General features: G+C 42.1%; 1 protein-coding gene across 2 annotated transcripts in view; it reads left to right on the top strand.

Moving 5' to 3' along the window:
* The window catches only part of LOC102173489 (protein DDI1 homolog 2), a 42,989-nt gene continuing 25,369 nt past the window's right edge, over nucleotides 1,601-19,220 (top strand). Inside the window, exons 1-5 of one of the 2 annotated variants that reach the window (XM_018060592.1) lie at nucleotides 1,601-1,973; nucleotides 10,220-10,349; nucleotides 12,997-13,233; nucleotides 15,013-15,139; nucleotides 18,711-18,838. In XM_018060592.1, coding sequence (XP_017916081.1) covers nucleotides 1,836-1,973; nucleotides 10,220-10,349; nucleotides 12,997-13,233; nucleotides 15,013-15,139; nucleotides 18,711-18,838 — 760 coding nt within the window. In that variant the 5' untranslated portion in view covers nucleotides 1,601-1,835. The remainder of the gene's footprint in view (nucleotides 1,974-10,219; nucleotides 10,350-12,996; nucleotides 13,234-15,012; nucleotides 15,140-18,710; nucleotides 18,839-19,220) is intronic. The other variant, XM_018060590.1, reaches the window with a different exon arrangement.

Here is a 19,220-nt window from a genome sequence, read left to right as displayed (position 1 = left end):
ACTGAACTGAACTCACTTGTTTAAGTCATTGATAAGCTTTCTGTAGCTGATAAGTGTTGGGACCTAACAAATGCCATGATAGGCCTCAGGGACTAAGGTAGGACTCACGGGAAAGGCTGAGTCATTGCCCAGTGAGGTCATCCCGCGGATGCCAGGACTTGTCTAATCAGCATACTCCTCTTAACCTGGTTTGAGTTTATCAGGATGTAAAAGACATCCCCTGCAGCCAATAGCCAATTAGTAAATACCAGGAAACCCCTGCAGCCAATAAAGATTAGCCAATTAGTAAATACTAGGAAACTCCTGCAGCCAATCAGCCCTTGCCAACACTCTGTTCTAAAACCTATAAATACTGCTGTAAATCTGGGCTCGGGGCTCCTTGCTCCACTCCACTGCATTGGATGTGGCGGGAGCCCTAGCTCGAGCTAGACATAAAACCCCTTCATGCTTTTGCACTGTTGTGGACGTCTTATTCTCTCAGTTTTGGGGACTCAAGACTCTGGGCATAACAATAAGGACCACTCTTCTTCACCCCACCCACTTCTTCCACCTTCTGTCTTTATTTTCCACAGATAACCATCCTCCTCCTTTACAGAGAACCATCTACAGCTGGTCTTTCGCTTACTTTCTTGCCTCCCAATCTATCCACACTTACCTGCATCCATAGCCATCATGATCCCTCTTCCCTTTCTTCATAATAGAAGAGCCTGTTCCTACTCCATGGGGAGTGGTGGGGTTAATGGGGAGATGCCAATCTTACATACATTGTGTCTTCCTCTTTCTGTTTCGGTATTCTGACTCATCCTCATGTTTTGGGCTTCTACTTCTCATCAGTTAGGTGGCCTTAAATAGGCCATTAAAGTAGCACATACTTTATCCAGTGGATTCTAACTTGTGCCCAATAAAGTTACTGCAGTGGTGCTGGGATTTGCCAGCCAAATAGACAGTCCTGGTGAATAGAAGGAAAACTATTCACGAGGCAGGGAGACGGAGCCTAGGAGGAACTGAAAGTCAGTGTGGCAGGAGGGAAGAGTGCAGAAGGGGCTCAGGAGGCAGGGCTGAAGGGGAAGGCAGGGGCCAGTGAGCTGGGGTCCTATACACTAGATAGGGTAATAATTTTGGTTTTAACCATAATCATTATCTTCAGAAGAAAAGCAAGCTCCCTGAGCCTCAAATTCTATGCTGGAAAATATGTCTTAAACCTATCTGCTTGGTTGTCAGTCTCCATTATCAGCTTGAGAGTTCCTTAAGGGCAAAGGCTTTTCTTTTTACGCATTTCTGTACCCACGTGGATATTTGCCAACTGGCACTCAATAAATGCCTGTTGGATGAATAAATGAAATTCTGGAGTCCTCCACAGACGTTACCTTCTAGGTCAAGCGATGAACAGTTTTTCTTTTCTGCTCATCCCTTTCCGTGCCCTCCCCCTTCTTCCATCTCTCCTCCCACGACCCCCTCCAACCCTTTCCTGCTTCCCGCCTCCCCTTCCCAGCCCCGCCCCTTCGCTACGCCGCGAAGGCGGAGCGGGCCAGGCGGGATTTACGGCATCCGCGTTGCGGCGGGGCGGGGCGCCGGGCGGCCGGCGCGCTTGGCGGCAGTGGTGGGAGGCAGGCCGGCAGGCAGGCAGACAGAGTCGCAGGCGGGTGGTGGCGGCCGTGCTTGCTGGTGAGGGCGGGAGGGAGTGAGTCACTGAGCGTGTGTGAGGGAGGGAAGGAGCCAGCGGGCGGGCGAGCGAGCAACCCGTGCCGTCAGCCTGCAGCACCAGCCAGGCCCCGCCGCCGCCCCGTCGCTCCGCGCCGAGGCCGGGCCGAGCCGAGCTGGGTCGGGCCCGGGCCATGCTGCTCACCGTGTACTGTGTGCGGAGGGACCTCTCCGAGGTGACCTTTTCCCTCCAGGTCGACGCCGACTTTGAGCTGCACAACTTCCGCGCTCTGTGTGAGCTCGAGTCCGGCATTCCCGCGGCTGAGAGCCAGGTACGCTGGGCAGAGATCGGGGCCTCTTTGCGGAGCTAGCCCTCCCGCCTTGGGGCCTCACGCCCTCCCTTTGCTGCTGGTGAGGAATTGGGGCGGGTGGAGGGGAAGCAGGATGGCCATTCCCAGCCCACCCCCGCATCCGGAAGAGAGCTGGAATCGGTAGCTGCCCCCACACACCCCGAGCTTGGGGTGGGGTGCTGGGGGAGGGAGCGGAGAACCTGACCGCATACGCACCCACTGCAGCCTGAGAGGCGTGTGGACTGTGGGGCGCGTCCCACCTTTTGGCTCTTTGGCCCCTTCTCTAATTTCCTGAGTTTGGGGCAGACCTAAGAAGAAGCCGTAGTTTTTCGAGAGTTTATACATCCTGCTTCCCCAACCAGAAATACCAGTTTAGGTCTCTGTGGTAAATGTTCACCTGCTCTTTTGGAGAGGGCTCCTGCCTAAGTAAACTTAATTTACCTTTGAATATAAAGGTTTACGCTCTAAGTGAAAAGAAAAGTTTGAGACTTGCACCGTCTTGTTTTGAAGCCTTTGGAAATGCTCTTTTTCCCTGGCACATGCGTTCCTGGTTAAATTATTATTTTTAAAGTAATTATTAGTTCACCTGAACTATTTCTCTGGTCTCTTCCCCCATAGTGCGTCAAGATCCCTTTCTTTTACATCCCAGTTCAGAATCTGGGTGAGTTCAAAGCTTAGTACTTTATGAGAATATTTGCTTTAAAATGGGCGTCAGTGTGATTGGGTTGTTTCATTTCCCTTAACCCTGCTGGAAAGAAATTCGACTGCTCCTACATTTTAAGTAAGCAAAGTAATTTATTCTCAAAAAATGTGTGGGGTCTGCTACCAAACAGAATTGATGACTGTAACTCCGTGGCCTTCACACTAAAACGTCTAAATCCTGACCTGATAAGTGGACTTTGAAGGACATAGTCTAAACATTAATAAAATTATAGAAGTCGTCCAAGGTCCCAGAAAGTAAATCTTGATTTCCTACTGCAGTTATGAAATAGTTCCAAAAACTATTGCCTCATTACAGCTTGTTCTGCCCTGTGTTATGGTAAACAAATGTGTCGATATTTTGTTCGGAAGTAAGTATGATTCCTTTACACTTTGAACTTTAGAATGTTGACATAAGCTGAGTATCAGGAAAGACTTTATTTTGGGTCACAGGGTGTCACTCAAATTGACATTCTGGCAAAATATACAAAGATTTTGGTAAAAGGGATTTCTTGGAACTTCTTAAAGGCATCCAGAAAAACTCAGGATCCAGTTCCTATCTGTGAATCCCTCAGATACAGAGCTACAAAACAACAGTTTAAGTGGGGAGGGAAAATCAGCTCAGATTTTTGAAGGTGGCTTTTTCTGTTGTTCTCTTCCCCCTCTGGCAGTTCTCTTACCCTGCTTACAATCACCAGTTGGTAAGTGAACTAAAAAAATGTAAATTGATTTTGTTGTTGGGCTTGAGTGAAGACGAAGATTGTGATTTCTGTATTCCTGCACTTTTTGAAATTGCTGTAGCCAAAAATGTAAATAAATTAAAGAGAGTGTCAGAGTGAAAGACGATTAATTGTATGGTCAAGGCACGCACTGTCCTGCCAGCGTGGCAGGTTTGGAATACCTTACTAATTGAACGCTTAGGCTAACTTCAAATTCTTTCTTATTCATCATCAGTGTTTTGGCATTTACTTCCTTCCCAAGCCAAATTAGCATATGGAACCCTGGGCTCTGACGTGTGTTAAGCCTGCCTGATGGAGCCAGTAAACAACTCCTGTTTTTCAAGTTTCTTCTGTTGGCTCCATTGTAACCTAACACAGTGTCTATTTTAGGATGTCTGGTGGTCGGCTGTCTTTCAGTTGCTTGCCCATCAGGCAGGAACAGGATCCACCCTAGACACTTGAGTCATTTCCTTTCTCAGAATCATAATAGTAAACATCATTGTAGTTTTAATACACATGTATGTCGTTGTCACTTACTTGGCGTATTCCCTTCCACTCCTTTACCACCCAGGGTTTTCCCCTGTTACTCACCTCCCCCTCCTCCCTCTTAAAGTTCTCCTGGTCTCTTTACCTTTACTGTTCTTATTTACCTTCTCTGTTCTCATTCCTTCACCTCCATTTCTGATGCCGTTTCTAAAGGGAATTTTTTTTTCTTGTGACTGTTCCTATTTCTTCCTGTCACTGTGTTTTCAGACCACTGGTCTGCAAACTTTTTTGCTTATGTATTCTTCTAAGTAAAATGTTTTGAAATATTTATCTTTGTGATATGTATAATTAATATATATGAGCTAGTGGTATATGCATAATATAAATTCATGTATATTACATGTATGGATATATAATAGCTGTAAACATCAGTTATATACATGAAGTAATACCTTAGGTACAGTATAAACAGGCCCAGGATAGAATTTAAGGAAGGATAAACTAAAATGGAAATGAAAATTCTAATATTTTCTATTTTCTTCCTGCATCCTTGAAGAACTGTCTTAAATGTGTGAACCACATTAAGGATCACTGGTTTATAATTCAGTTTTTCAAGATTGGCATGGATTGTGCATGAGGGTACAATGGGAAAAGGTGTTAATTTTTAACAGTGCTAGTCATTGTAGTAGTTATAATGCAGTGATAACACATTTAGAATAGACACAATCTCTCCTTGTACATGTGATTAAAGCTGGGCATGTTCCGTCTCTTAACACAAGTGTGGGCTTAGAAGCCAGGCATGGCCCTGTTTGATGCTTTGATGCAGACTTGGCTGGAGAAATTTCAAACAATTATAGGAACTTAGTACTCTTGCCTGGAAAATCCCATGGACGGAGGAGCCTGGTAGGCTGCAGTCCATGGGGTCACTTGGAGTCGGACTCGACTGAGCCGCTTCACTTTGACTTTTCACTTTCATGCATTGGAGAAGGAAATGGCAACCCACTCCAGTGTTCTTGCCTGGAGAACCCCAGGGACAGGGGAGTCTGGTGGGCTGCCGTCTCTGGGATCCCACAGAGTCAGACACTACTGAAGTGACTTAGCAGCAGCAGCAACTTCACTTGCAATTAATATCTTTGCATTTTTGAAACATTGTTATAATTTACCCCTGTAGGTGGCATGTGGTTAACAAAAAAATAGTGCAAGGTGTGTAAGTACTCTCAAATGAAAGTATATTTAAATACCAAATAATAGCAGTAACTATATGATCCTAGAAATGAAGCTGCACACAGCGTGTTCTGTGGTTTGTAAAATACTATTTTAAACCAATAGAAACTGAAAATTGCTTTTGTAGCTGATTTTGGCATGCTTGTTTTCACAGGTAGTTTTCATATATTTCTTTTCTGTTAAATACTACATGTTCATTACAGAAAACTTGTAACATATACAAAAGGAGGAAGAAGAACACTATTATTTATTACTTTATAACTCAGCTGCAGTTTACATCTTGGTATATTTTTTTCCTAAGCTTTTTTCTTATATAGTTAAAATATACCTTTTAAACATGTGCCCCGAACTATAGTAAACAGTTTCATCCCTTTGTTTAGTCAACGTACATTGTCAACATTTTCCCGTAACAGTTCAATTTTTTTCTTTCATTTTTTTTTTTTTGACTGCGCTGCACAGCATGTAAACGTCTTAGTTTCACAACCAGGAATTGAATCTGTGCCGCCTAAGCTCAGGGTCTTAACCACTAGAATGCCAGGGAAGCCCCTCCCATTAACATTCAAATCCTCACAATTTATCATTTTAATGACCACATAATTTATCATCATATAGATGTATTACATTTACTTCATATTGTATGTATTTATTTAATGCCCTATTGCTGGGCATTTTAGTTGGGGGCATTTGGAACCAGTTTTGAATAACATTTCCATGGATACCTTTATACTTGAGGCTTTGTCCCCATTTCTGTTTGTTTTCTTAGGATAAATTCTTAGATATGAAATTGCCAGATTTTTGAGAGGCTTGTAGTAACTGTTGCCAAATTATCTTCCAGAACGGTTGTAAAAGTCAAGCTGACTGTTAACATTGGATAGTATGTGTAGATCACTTGGTATATAGTGCATTTTCAGTTAATGGTAGATACTATTATGAAGCTGTTCAAATTTGATTCTAAGGGTTTTGTGGCTGTTTTATGATCCTTAATGCTAGAAATGTATTGTTATGATACCTGTTGATTGATTGAAGTCGCTCAATCAGAGACCTGGAAACTGTTGACATCCTACTTAAAGGTTCTGGAGTCATATTAATTAGTCTATCACTGAATGTTGGCTAAGATGAGAATTCAATCTCCCGGGTGTCTACGCTGAAGTAAGTACTAAGAGTTGTGCCACTTTTGGAGATTAAGGCTTGTAGCCGTATACATTTTTCTGTTGTATGTTCTTACAAATGGCAAAACTTGAATTTTGAGCCTTATAATCTTGGAGCTGCATATTATGAACGGTAGAAAGCATCACCAGTGCCATTATCAAAACTTGTTTTGACTGCTAGAAATTTGAAACCATTTATCTCCTGGAGTCTCATATTAAGTTGAAAAATCATTCAGACTTATTCTGGGACATCAGTTGCAGAATAATTGTTTCTTAGATTCTTAAACCTGTTTTAACAACAATAATAACAACAACAAAAGTTCTCTGTGGCAGTTATAATTTCAACTGAGCTACTATCTCATCTGTGCCCTTGGACTAGAATGGTATACATCTGCTGCTTTGTCAGTATGAAGAATGTTTACTCCTTACCCACATTCTCCAGTCTAATGTTTTCAGGAAATTGGAGCAGATAGCAGTCTTCCATATTTCATGTCCACATTTGAGGGTAGTGACTACCTGGATCTTACATTTTTATTGCTAGATTAGGCTACCTGCTTCTTAAAATATGTTGTCCACTGAGGAAAAACTGTTTAGCTGAACAGTGATGGATTGATGTATGGCATCTGTAAAATGGGAATCCGAAGAGTGAGGAGTTGCCAGTGCTCCTTTCTTCCTGTTCAGGGCAAGGGGTGCATTGGACAGTGGACGTGTTTTGATCCCCTGGTGAGTAGAGGCCTTTAGTGGTGCATGTGTACGCACTCAGTCGTGTCCGACTCTTTGCAACCCCATGGACTGTAGCCCGCCATATTTCTCTGTCCATGGGATTTCCCTGGCAAGAATTCTGGAGTGGCTGCCGTTTCCTCCTTCAGGAGATCTTCCCAACCAAGGGATCAAACCCGCATCTCCTTTATCTCTGTGTGGGCAGGCAGATTGTTTACCACTGAGCCACCTTCAGTGGTGATGGGTGGCTTAATAGCCCTTGGAAAGGTCACCCAGCTAATTCACCAGGCCATGTTGGACTTCTGTTTGGGAAAGTTGTGTGTGGTTCTAGGAAAGAGTGTGGCTGTAAAGTCAGGCAGATGTGTTCCCAGTCCCAGTTCTCTTAATAGCCTTGGAGCGTCAGGTCACTTAACTGTATATCAGATGGGACAGTTAATGTCTGTTTCATAAGATGGTTGTGAGACTTAGACAAGAGAATATGAGGATTAGGTGAAAGACTGTGAGAACCTAGTAAGATGCTGGCTCTGGTAGGAGCTCACCCAGTGATAGCTGTTTGCTGTTTTAATATGGCTTTCCATGGAGTATTTACAGCCTGAAGAAAATTCAGTCATCTGTGGAATGGAGCATTCAGATTCTCCCAAGTTTCTTTGAGTAGATAAGTAAATGTTCTTTTATAAAAAGTGCACTTAGAACCTGTTGACTGATCACATGTCTCTAAATATACTGGTGGTTGAATTTCTGACCCTGGAAAATTGACTTTCTTACCCAATAGGCCTTAGGCCTTGGTACCTCCTGGTTGCTTCACGAAGTTGAAGCCCCTCTGTTGGAGCTGGCTGCGTAACATTTCTCTTGGTACGCTTCTTGCTGCACACCTCAACCCAGGACACTTGTCACTTCAGATTTGTGGTTTTTAAAGCAGTCCCAGAAGTTATAATATGACTCTCAGATTGTATTGCAAACCATCTGTGTTGATTCTGGTGTACTTTTATTATGAGATACAAGCTTAAGTGGGCTTACCAGGTGGCTCAGTAGTAACGAATCCACCTCCCAGTGCAGGAGACGAAAGACGTGGGTTCAATCTCTGGGTCGAGAAGATCCCCTGGAGTAGGAAATGGCATCCTGCTCTAGTGGATAGAGAAGCCTGAGGGCTATGGACACCAGTGAGCAACTGAGCACAGTACACAAGGTGCTTATTAAGTCAGGGAGTGTGAATAGGTTGATAGAATAACAGTTGCAATCTGTTGTAACATGTTTTAACTTTGCAGATGAGGGTAAGAACTAACAATACTTTTTCTAGTCCTGTACAGAACTTAGAAAATAGAATTCAAGCTACAAACTCTGCAAATCCTTTTTTTTGGCTCAACCCCGGAAGTATTTGATTTTGGAAGTGACTAAATTCAGTTTCTTCTTCTGTTGCTTATGTAAGCGCAGATTCTGAGAGCAGATATGGCAGATCTTTTTTTTTTTTTCCATTTAAATCCTCTATTTTTCAGGTTCTGTGTCAGGCAGTTTTGCTGTGAGAGCTATGAAGACATGTGAGGAAACATTGTAGAATGGTAGTATAGCAGGAAGATGGGGAAGGGATAGCTGTGTGTAGGTATGATTATCTAGCCCCAGCTACATGCTTGACAAATGGAAAATGAAGCCCAGACCAGTTGAGTGATGGGAGCCTTATCAGAGTCAGGACAGAACTCAGGTTCCTCAGTTTACCAGTGGCCTCATGCTGCCATCTGTGGGGTCGCACAGAGTCAGACACGACTGAAGTGACTTAGCAGCAGCATGGAAGGTGAATCATTAGCGAGAAAACCAGAGCCTCTGTTTGTTCTGAACACCTCTCTACCGAGTAGGTCATAATGCAGGGTGGGCTTTTACGTTCCTTCATGGTAAAATCATAGTGTGTCCATTGTGTGTATCTTGTTCTTTTCACAGCCTGTTGTTTCATGTTTTTGTGCTCTCAGGCTTTCTCCAGTGTTTGATTGCACATCATACAAATATTTTTATTATTGTACATCCCTGATCCTTTTTTCCATCTGTGTTTAATTGTGCTTTTCTGAATTTCTTCCGCTTTTATCTTCTACTCATAAACATAAGAATGATAAAAATTTGAGGATGATTGAGGAGAAGGAAGAACTTACTATTTGGAACCTCTCAGACTTGGCAAAGTGGGAGAGGATTTAAAGGTGGACACTGGAGGGGTACTTCACAGGTGGTCCAGTGGCTAAGACTCCCAGAGCAGGAGGCCCGACTTCAGTCCTTGGTCAGGGAACTAGATCCTATTGGTGCTGCAACTAAGACCCAGTACAACCAAATAAAAAAAAAAGAAATGGACACATGGGGATGTCATGTCTTGCAGGTGACTGGAATTAACGCTGAATCATGTTTTTGAAAGTTGCTAAGGGTAGATCTTAAAAGTTCTCATCACAAGAAAACAATTTTTATAACTCTGTGAGGTTACAGACGTTAAAATATATGGTGATCATTTTACATTACATATGTATATCACATTATCATGGTGTACAACCAAAACTAATACAATATTGTATGTCAATTATATCTCACTAAAACTTGTGGATGGGGAGTAAACATATTATTTAATAGTATTGTAGTTATCCCCAGAACAAATTATTCCCATTTCCCTCTCTGCTAAATATTATATCTAAAATTGTCTACCTCCCTTAGATCCATTTGTCCTTAATTCAGCTAATACTTGGGCATTATTCCTCTACCAGGCCCCTGTTCTAGGCATTTTGGATATGGTGAATAAAGCAAAGTTCTTGTCCTCAGAGTATCTTACTTTTTCATGGGGCAGAGAGACCATAAAGAAATAAGTATATAATATGGGAAGTGAGGGTGTGTTTTAAGTAGGGTCATTAGGGAAGGACTCTGAAGGGGTAATGTTTGATCAGAAACCTTAAAAAAAAAAAACAACCTGGGAAAGAACATTCCTCAGGTAAAGAGAACAACAAGTGAAACAGCCTTGAGGGGGAACTTGCCGGTGTTGTTTGAGGAACAGTAATCATGGTATGAGATGAGGTCGTGGGGGCGCCAGGGACCAAACTGTTTGGGCCTTTACGGGAAGGATTTTGGCTTTTATTCTAGGTGTGATGGGAAATGGCTGGAGGGTTTGAGCAGGGAGTGACATTCTCCAGTGAAGATGAAAACTGTGGTCTTTCTGTTCTGTGCTGTGTTACTTCTCAGCGCTTTATACTGTTCAAATCTTTTCTGGTTGTAGATTGTCTACGCTGAAAGGCCTCTCACAGACAACCACAGATCACTGGCGTCTTACGGCTTAAAGGATGGCGACGTTGTGATTTTACGACAGAAGGAGAATGCAGACCCTCGACCTTCAGTGCAGTTCCCAAGTAAGGCAGCTTGTAATGATTTCACAGCCCTGGCAAGCGTTAGTAGATAGCATAGTTCCAAGTCTTGGATTCGCCTTGGATTCAGACTACAAGGATACAAATCCTGACTGTGCTGCTTGATTGCTGGATAGCTTTGGACAAGTTAACTTCTCTGAGTCCATTTCCTCACCTGTAAGATGGGTGCTGTAATTAACCACAACTCCTAGAGTTGATGGGAGAATAATGCATGTGAAACCTTCAGCACAGAGCAAGCCTTCTCGGTAAACGTTAGGTTCTGTTGTTATCAGCCATCATTTTATCCCGGGGAAGGACCTGAGAGGCCGCAGGTGCCTGTGCTTCATGGCTGACTTTTGCTGCTTTGTGTTTGGCCATCAGTGATAGGCCTTTGCTGAGCATTTTACAGTCAGCCAGCCACTTGCACCCGCATTTCATCCCATAACTGTAATAGGAGAAAAGATATCTGTTGACAGTTTCTTAACCATTAGCAGGTGAAGCTCTGATTTTTAAATAATCATTTCCAAAGTTGCATAGCTAGTAAGTGACAGCACAGGATTTAAAACTTGGTGTTTTCCCCATTACTCTGAGCCTTATGAACATTAAGCAGTTGGACCACTAAGTTCTGTTTTTTTCCCACCGGCTTTGTTAATCATGAAAAAGAAACTGTTATTTGTTTTAGACACTACATCTAGAATCTGTGCATTGAGAATTAGGAAGTTTCCATGTCCTTTAAATAGTGTGCAGAGTTGTGTGTGTATCTGTGCATTTGATGAGGAGATGGTCCATAGCTTGCTTCAGATTCTCAAAGAAGTTTGGGTGTCTGGGTGATGAAAAACTCCAGTTTAGCACACAGTGCTTCCATCCAGCCTGAACTGGAGCTATGAGAGACCATCAAGTCCTGTTCCTTTCATTTCTGAATTATGTTATTCCCTGGGGGTTACTGTTAAACTTTAGAAAGAGGTGATTGAGATTTGGGTCAATCAAACCCAAATCTTCCTCTGGTCAGTTTGGTGAAATTGTTAGCTCTGGAGATTCACTGTTTTGGTTTTTTTTTTTTTCCTGACTGTGCCACAGGATCAAGAGAAGCCACTAGATGGGGGAGGGGAGGCAGTCTGGTCTATAACATAGACAGGTTTTTTTCAAAATTATTAGGAAGTGAGTGGACTCTCGAGATAACAGAGTTGAGATGAAAATTTCTCAGCCCATAAGGAGGACCCACCCAACCATATATGTTTTGCTGGTTGACCTAGATTAGCTACTGCACAAAGATCATCTTACTCACTTCACTTTTTTCATTGGCTTAGAGTTCATGTGCATATATACATACACGTGCACACACTGCCCACTGAGGTTTCTTTGACAAAAAGTGCCTAGTTGAACCCATGCTAAGAGGCTGAAACTTTATGCATGGGTGTAAGCATTCCCTTTTTCTAGTTGCGGTCCAAAAGTCTTCAGGACAGCCCCAGGCTTGGAACAGGTACAGTCATCAGATAAAATTTAGGGTTGAAGAAATGTGGGTTCACTCAGTCTTAGCCCATCATTCTGGCTACACACTTGGGTTCTGTGTTTGTTTTCTTTTCCCTATTTAATAATACAGCTCTTTTTTTTTTCCCAATAGCAGCTGTATTGAGATATCATTCACTACCACACAGTTCACGGGTGTAAAGGGTGCAATTCATGATTTTTAGTATATTCAGAATTATGCATCTATCACTATGATCAGTTTTAGCACATTTTCATCATCTTTACAAAAAACTGTGTACCCATTAACAGTCATTCCCCATCTGCCTTCACACATCCTGGCCCTCAGCACCCATCAATCTACCTTCTGTCTCTGTATTTTCCTATTCTGGACATTTCACACAATATGTGGGTCCTTTGGGTAAAGCTCCCTTTTATTTTTCTTTCATTTTAATAAGGTCAGCTCACCCTGGAGTGTGGAACCTGGGATGTGGGCTGTGAACCTGTGAAATCTTTAGGTGTGCTCAGCACTGAGAACCTTTGCGGTTCCTCTTCTTCTTTTTCTCTCTTCTGTGAAATGACTACACCCACTGGCTCCCCAGGGTGCGAGAAGAGTTAGCAGTGATGCACAGATGAAAGCATAAATTCAAAGCACTAATATGTGTAGCACACACTTGTAGAAGTTCGCATCTAACATTCATTTGATATATATAGTATTCTTTACCCAGGATGTCAGGGCTTTTTGAAGCATATGTCAAAGCAGACTAGGATTTTTCTTAAGACCTGAGAGCTGAAGAGCATTCAGATTTATGTGGCTATATTTGAGACTGACTTTGATTTTTTATTTATTTATTTTTTTTGTTTTAATACATGAGTAAGTAAAAACTTACTATCCTGGGATATTTTTTATCAACCCCAAATTTGAGATTATTACCATTGTCTCCTTATCCCTACCGCCTCCCAAACCCCTGTTTTTCTCTTTCTATTCTTTCCTACCTGTTCACTCTTGGACTGCAGTGTTTATATTCAAAGTCAGCATGAGAAATAACCAGGGAAAGGGCATTCAGAATGTCTGTGGTTACCATCTACTACTAATACATACCACGTATTTGCAAATTGGCTGCTTCCTTCAAATACTTGTTCTTATGGAGTCATTTGAAGTAAACTTTGAATCAATTCTCCCCAACAGACTTACCCCGAATAGACTTCCGTAGCATAGCTGTGCCTGGCACGTCAAACACCCGGCAGCGCCAGCCACCAGGAGTGCAGCAGTCCCACTCAGCTCCTGGAGAAATAGCTTCATCTCCTCAGGGCTTGGACAATCCAGCCTTGCTCCGAGACATGTTGCTGGCCAACCCCCATGAGCTGTCCTTGCTGAAGGAACGCAATCCACCCTTGGCAGACGCTCTGCTCAGTGGAGATCTTGGTAAGCTTATAAAATTGGAAGGCCATCAAGCTGACCTGAGGCGAATAGTTTCACAGCAAATGGGGAGAAATTCAGGCAACTGGTGTGTTCAGCCCACTGAGTCACATGACTTCTTGAACATATCAGTTGGTCTGTGAGAGGTAAACTAGTGCTGATGTCAAAGACTGGTTAGTTGGCAGTAGTGACAGAACTTTAGGGATCTCTAGAATTCTGAAACCCCACTCAACCAGTCCCCTTTGTTCCTCTTTTTTTTTTTCCCCCCTAATTATTTCAGCAGCATATAACCCAGGTACAGATCTTTTTTAATTGAAGAATAAGTGACTTACAATATTGCTTTAGTTTCAGGTGTACAGCATAGTGATTCAAGAGATTTTAGTTTGTTTTTGTATGGGTTTTTTGTTTGTTTGTTTGCAGACACTATTTTTAATAGCCAGGTACTGGTATTTCGGTCTGTTTTGTTAGACCCTCAGTTAAAGAGAGTACCAGTTAACCAGCTGATGCCAGATGAAATGATTTTAGTTCCAGGAAAACAGGTCCAGTGCATCAGCCTGTATGGCAGAATGCAACCCCTTTATTCCCATTCACCCCAAATTTAATGATAGTGGGGCTGTCACCAATTGTCCAAAAGTTTATTTGGAGCTGTATTTGAGCCATTCTTGTATTTAACAGAACATTCATTTTTAGTCATCTTTATGACAGTTTTCTCTGTAGATTTCTCCAGTTTTACTTCTGGGTTTGTGAAACCCTACTGATTAAATTTTAGAACAAACAGACACTTAATGACTCATTCCTCAATAACCATTTTTAAAGTTTAGGTAATATTTCCCTATAAAGAAATACTTAGATTTTAAGCATTCAGTTGATTGAGTGTTGACAAATTAATGTAACCAGCACCCTAGTCAAAATATAAAACATTCTGTCACTCCTGAAAGCTCCATTATGTTTTCTTCTAAGTCAGTTTCCACCCCTTATCGGCTCCCTCTATTCTGATACTTATGGGTCAGTTTTTGCCTAATTTTTGTTTTGATATAAATGGAATCATATCTTATGTTCTTCCTTGTGTCAAGTTTCTTTCACTCAACTTGGTGTTTTTTAGATTCATCCATGCTGTGTGTATTAGTTCATATGACCATTATCTTGGTTTCTTTAATTTCTTTTGCAGCATATCTAATTGCCAAAGACCATGATGATGGCACTTTTACATTTATGCATTTGAATGTACTCACATCTAAGAAATATCAAATAAAGGTGGTTCTTGTAACATGCATCTTATCGCAAGCAGTGTTTTCTCTTTACTGATTTTTCTGCTTAGAATCCATCAGGTAATACAGATAGGCTAACAGTAGTTTGCTTATAACTTATCTGCTTTAAAGCAGAGAGTATTGTAAAGGAGACAAAACTAGAAGAGGAAGAGAGGGACGATAATGCTCTATTTTATTTCTAGCTAATAGGATAATAAAAGTGGAGAGAGGGGAGGGGAGGGTCATCTGTCTGCCACACTGAGGGTTATTCTCCACTGATTTAAATTGAAAAGTCATCATCTCTGAGATGGTGTTTGCAAATGCTTTATTTCTTTACACTAAATTTAGGTAAAAAAGTAATCTTTGCCTCCAAGAATAGAAAGTAAATGTTAATTGCTCATCTTAAATGATTTTTAGCCATCCTGTCTGCATCTTTTACAGTTGTATCTTGAGAAATTGTTTGATGTGGAAAAGTACTAATAAAGAAAATATAATGATTCTTAAGATCACCACCACCACCCCCACCCCATTCTTGCAGAGAGATTTTCTAGGGTCCTGGTGGAGCAGCAACAGGACCGAGCCCGGAGAGAGCAAGAAAGGATTCGTCTCTTTTCTGCGGACCCTTTTGATCTTGAAGCTCAGGCAAAGATAGAAGAAGATATAAGGTAATAACTCCTTCGCCCAAAGAGCAAGATTTAGAGGATCCAGATTTCCCAAACTGCAGGTGATCTTATATTCTTTGGGCATCTGCTTTGAAGTGGATTCCTTATTTTGCATTTATGTAAAACCTACTGAAACAGTAGGTTCAGTCTTCTGGTTTATTCTCTCTTCTGTTTTCCTCGCATTTTGATTCAACATTACAAAGGTGCAACTACCTAACTTAATGACTTTCTCTTCTAAAATTTTAAAAAAGATTCCATGACTTGGAGACTTTCCTAGAGGTCCCGTGGTTAAGACCCAGCACTTCCGCCACAGGAGGCACAGGTTTACTCCCTGGTCGAGGAACTAAGATCTTGCATGCTACACGCAGCACTGAAAGCATAAGAAAAGACTCCCCGACTAACCCACAGCATGTTATTAAGGCAGCTCCAGGTTGATGCTCCCAGGGCTGAGCAGAAGTCCCCAGTTTGGTGAGATTAGTGGGCTGGCTACTCAAGCTCATTGGGTGCTCCTCAAACATAACACGCAAGCTCTGATTAAATCCAGGACTTGGACGTGATTGGATTAGAGAGAGCTATGCAAAGAGGAACCTTACTGTCCTGTGTCTTCTTTCCTTCCACAGTTCTCCTGCTGGCCTCAGCAGGTAAAATGGCAGCAGGACTCGTCTCCAGCTCCAGATTCTCTGATGCTGTGGTTCTAATCTGGGGCAACGTTAAAGTCACAGGAGAGGTTCTTAAAACGCAGGTGCTGGGCTTTACTCCCTAATCTGATGAATCAGCATCTTAAGGTGTGGGACCTAAAAAGGCCCAAGGATGCTAACGCCCGCCTTGGTCCCCTTCCTGGTCTCAAGCAGGATGCAGTTCAGTCAGTCCCTTCGAATTAAAGAACAGCTGCTTTCTCCCATCCCAGATTCAGTTTTTATTGCTAATTGAATGCCATAGTATGACTAAGAACAGTGTAACTGTAACAGGACTACTGTTAAGGGGCCCGATCATCATCTTTGGTTACTTAAAAGAAGCCTGACTTGATCATTGTCAGCTTGGAAGTCAAATAAAGGTTTTCTTTTTTCTCTGAGTACCTTTGAAATCAAAGAAATGTAAATATGCCAGAATCAGTTGACAGCCCTAAGCCATTCCCTTGTGTTCTTGTTTGTGTAAGCGTTCCCATTAATTGTATCAGGTACTATCAATTATTTCACGAATTAAATCTGTGCAGAGAAATGGCGAGATAGTTGTGTTTTCTGAACTAGACCACATTGCAGCTATAAGGGAACCTGACATAACTCCTCTCGGGGACAGTTGCATTCAAGCCAGGAAAGTGGGGGTGAGGGCAGAGAGCAAGGAGCATCATAGCCAAACCATGACATGGAACTGTTGGAAGAGAAGTGAAATGAGGCACATTCATACGGCTCATGTTTCTTCCCAGGGGGAGGTAGAGGAACTGAGACCAAGCATGTATTCTTTTAAAGGAGAAAACCTTGTGTACGTGAAGTGACACAGAGCCTAGGGTAGCCAAAGTAACGAGTATTATTTCAGGCAGTTTTTTTGTTGAAAGTTACCTTGGTTGGAGTCAATGTAAAGTTAGGAGTGCACAATTAATTTTAGGGTTTTTTTTTTGTTTGGTTGGTTTTTCTAAATCGGGGTATAATTACAATGTTGTGTTAGTTTCCACTGTACAGCGAAGCGAATCAGTTGTATGTATGCATATATCCCTTCCCTCGTTGGACCTCCCTCCCTCCTACCCTTCCCTCCCTTCTCGGTCACCACAGAGCACTGAGCTGAGCTCCCTGCGCTACACAGCAGGTTTCCAGCAGGTTCCCACTAGCTGTATGTTTTACACGTGGCAGTACACAGATGTCAGTCCCAGTTCCTCCCACCCTGCCCTTCCCCTGCTGTGTCTGCATGCTCATTCTCTACATCTGTGTCTCTATTCTTGCCCTGCAAATAGGTTCATCTGTACCATTTTTCTGAATTTCACATATATGTATCAATAAGATAATAAATATAGTTATGTGACCTAGGAGAAAAGCTATGTAACTGTATTAAATGCCTATGGCAGTTTAATTTGGTGTGCTACACCAGTGGTTACGCAGGGTACGTGTACATTGAGGTATATAGTAGCTTTCCTATTTGTCTGACTAAACAAGTTTACCTTGACTTTCTGAGAAGTTTAATATTTTATTTCAGACTGTCTGGTAAAACCGTCAATGGAATTAAGCTAGAGTATTATTTCAAAAGGGACAAGCGCTGCAGTCCAGAATGTGCACGCATGCTCAGTCACTTAGTCGAGTCTGACTCGTGTGAACACATGGACGATAGCCGGCCAGGCTCCTCTGTCCATGGCATTTCCCAGGCAAGAATACTGGAGCGAGTTGCTGTTTCCTCCTCCAGGGAATCTTCCCGACCCCAGGATCAAACCCTTGTCTTCGGTGGCTCATGCATTGGCTGGTGTTTTCTTTACCACTGAGCCCCCTGGGAAGCACAGTCAAGAATAGAGGTCAGCAAACTTTTTCCATGGGGAGCCAGATAGCAAGTATTTTAGGCTTTGCAGCCCATGCAGTCTCTGTCAGGAATGCGCAGTTCTGCCAGTGCAGTATGAAAGGAGCTGTGTTAATAGGGACAGTATGTAAATAAATAGTGTGATTGTGTTCCCACGAAGACAAGAGGCTGGGGACTTCCAGTGGTTAAGACTTCGCCTTCCCATGCAGGGGGTACAGGTTCAGTCCCTGGTTAGGAAGCTAAGATCCCACATGCCTCAGGGTCAAAAAAATGAAACGTAGAACAGAGGCAGTGTTGTAGCAGATTCAATAAAAAACACTTTAAAAATGATCCACATCAAAAAACTTTAAAAAAAAGCTGGGAATGAAGACCTTAGATGTTAGAGTAAGCTGGAACTCCTTCTTATGTGCTTTTCTCATGTTAGAATGCATTCCATTTTTGAAGAAATGTTTTGATGGACTAGGTGAAATATGATTTATACAGGTGTGTGTAGTTTTCTAACAGGTACCCAAGTAGGTAGATATTTTTGAGCATCTGCCCCTAGCATTGTATGCTAGATGCCTTACACCTCTCAGCAGTCCCACAATAGAAATCATTGTCCTCGTTTCACGGATTAGAAACCCAGACTTGGAAATTAAGCAGCAGATGTAATTCAGGCAGTTGACACACCTGTATATTATATTTGTAAACTATTTTTAATGCAGTGGATGTAGGAAATGTACCCAGATACCCAGTAAACCCTCAGTTCAAATTGGAACATTGGTAAAATTCTAACCTACAGGATGAAGCAGGTTGTGACCCTTGCTTACCAGTTTATTTTCCTGTTTCTGAACTTGGAACAGAATTGTTTTTATGTGAAGGTAATTTGTATGCCTTTAGATTTTCTGCCAATGATGTATCTCACTTTGTCCTACTAGATCACATATTTCAGGGTAAAGCACCAGTTGTCATTTCCGTGACTCAGCCGCTATAGTTGGAGCATATGATATGTACAAATGCTTTTAATACTGTGACTTTGAAACAGATTTGTCTTCACGGAAACAATGCAATTAGTATACCTGGTTTTGATTTGTTATAGGCAACAGAACATTGAGGAAAACATGACAATAGCCATGGAAGAGGCTCCAGAAAGTTTTGGCCAAGTAGTGATGCTTTATATCAACTGCAAAGTGAATGGACACCCTGTGAAAGCCTTTGTTGACTCAGGTGCCATCTCTGTCTTTTGTTTCTTTGTCTCTACATCCAGCGTTCTGACCAGACACAGGGAGAAGGGGAGACTGGTGTCTGTGTTCCTTTGGACACCTAACTAACAAGCCCAAGGGCTTTTGTTTCGCTTGCCAATTTCCTCTTTGTAGTAGGTTTTTCTTTAATTATTTCTTAACCAGTTTTGTATTTTGCAGTGCCTTCTTCATCTTCTACCTTCCCGTACTTGGCATCCTAATTTGTAGGATGCCTCTGTAAAAAAATTGGGGGGTAACCGGGTTTAAAATAAGGAACTATGAGGAGGTATGTAGAAGTCAAACAGATATTTGAGCTTAGTCTGTGTGCCAACACTTTACTGTGAGTTGTGAGGAAAGTAAGGGTGTAT

This window comes from Capra hircus, chromosome 16 (genome assembly GCF_001704415.2).
Source record: "Capra hircus breed San Clemente chromosome 16, ASM170441v1, whole genome shotgun sequence".
Lineage (NCBI taxonomy): Eukaryota > Metazoa > Chordata > Mammalia > Artiodactyla > Bovidae > Capra > Capra hircus.
Note: the sequence above shows the minus strand (reverse complement) of the source record. Positions and strands in the feature narration are given on the sequence as shown.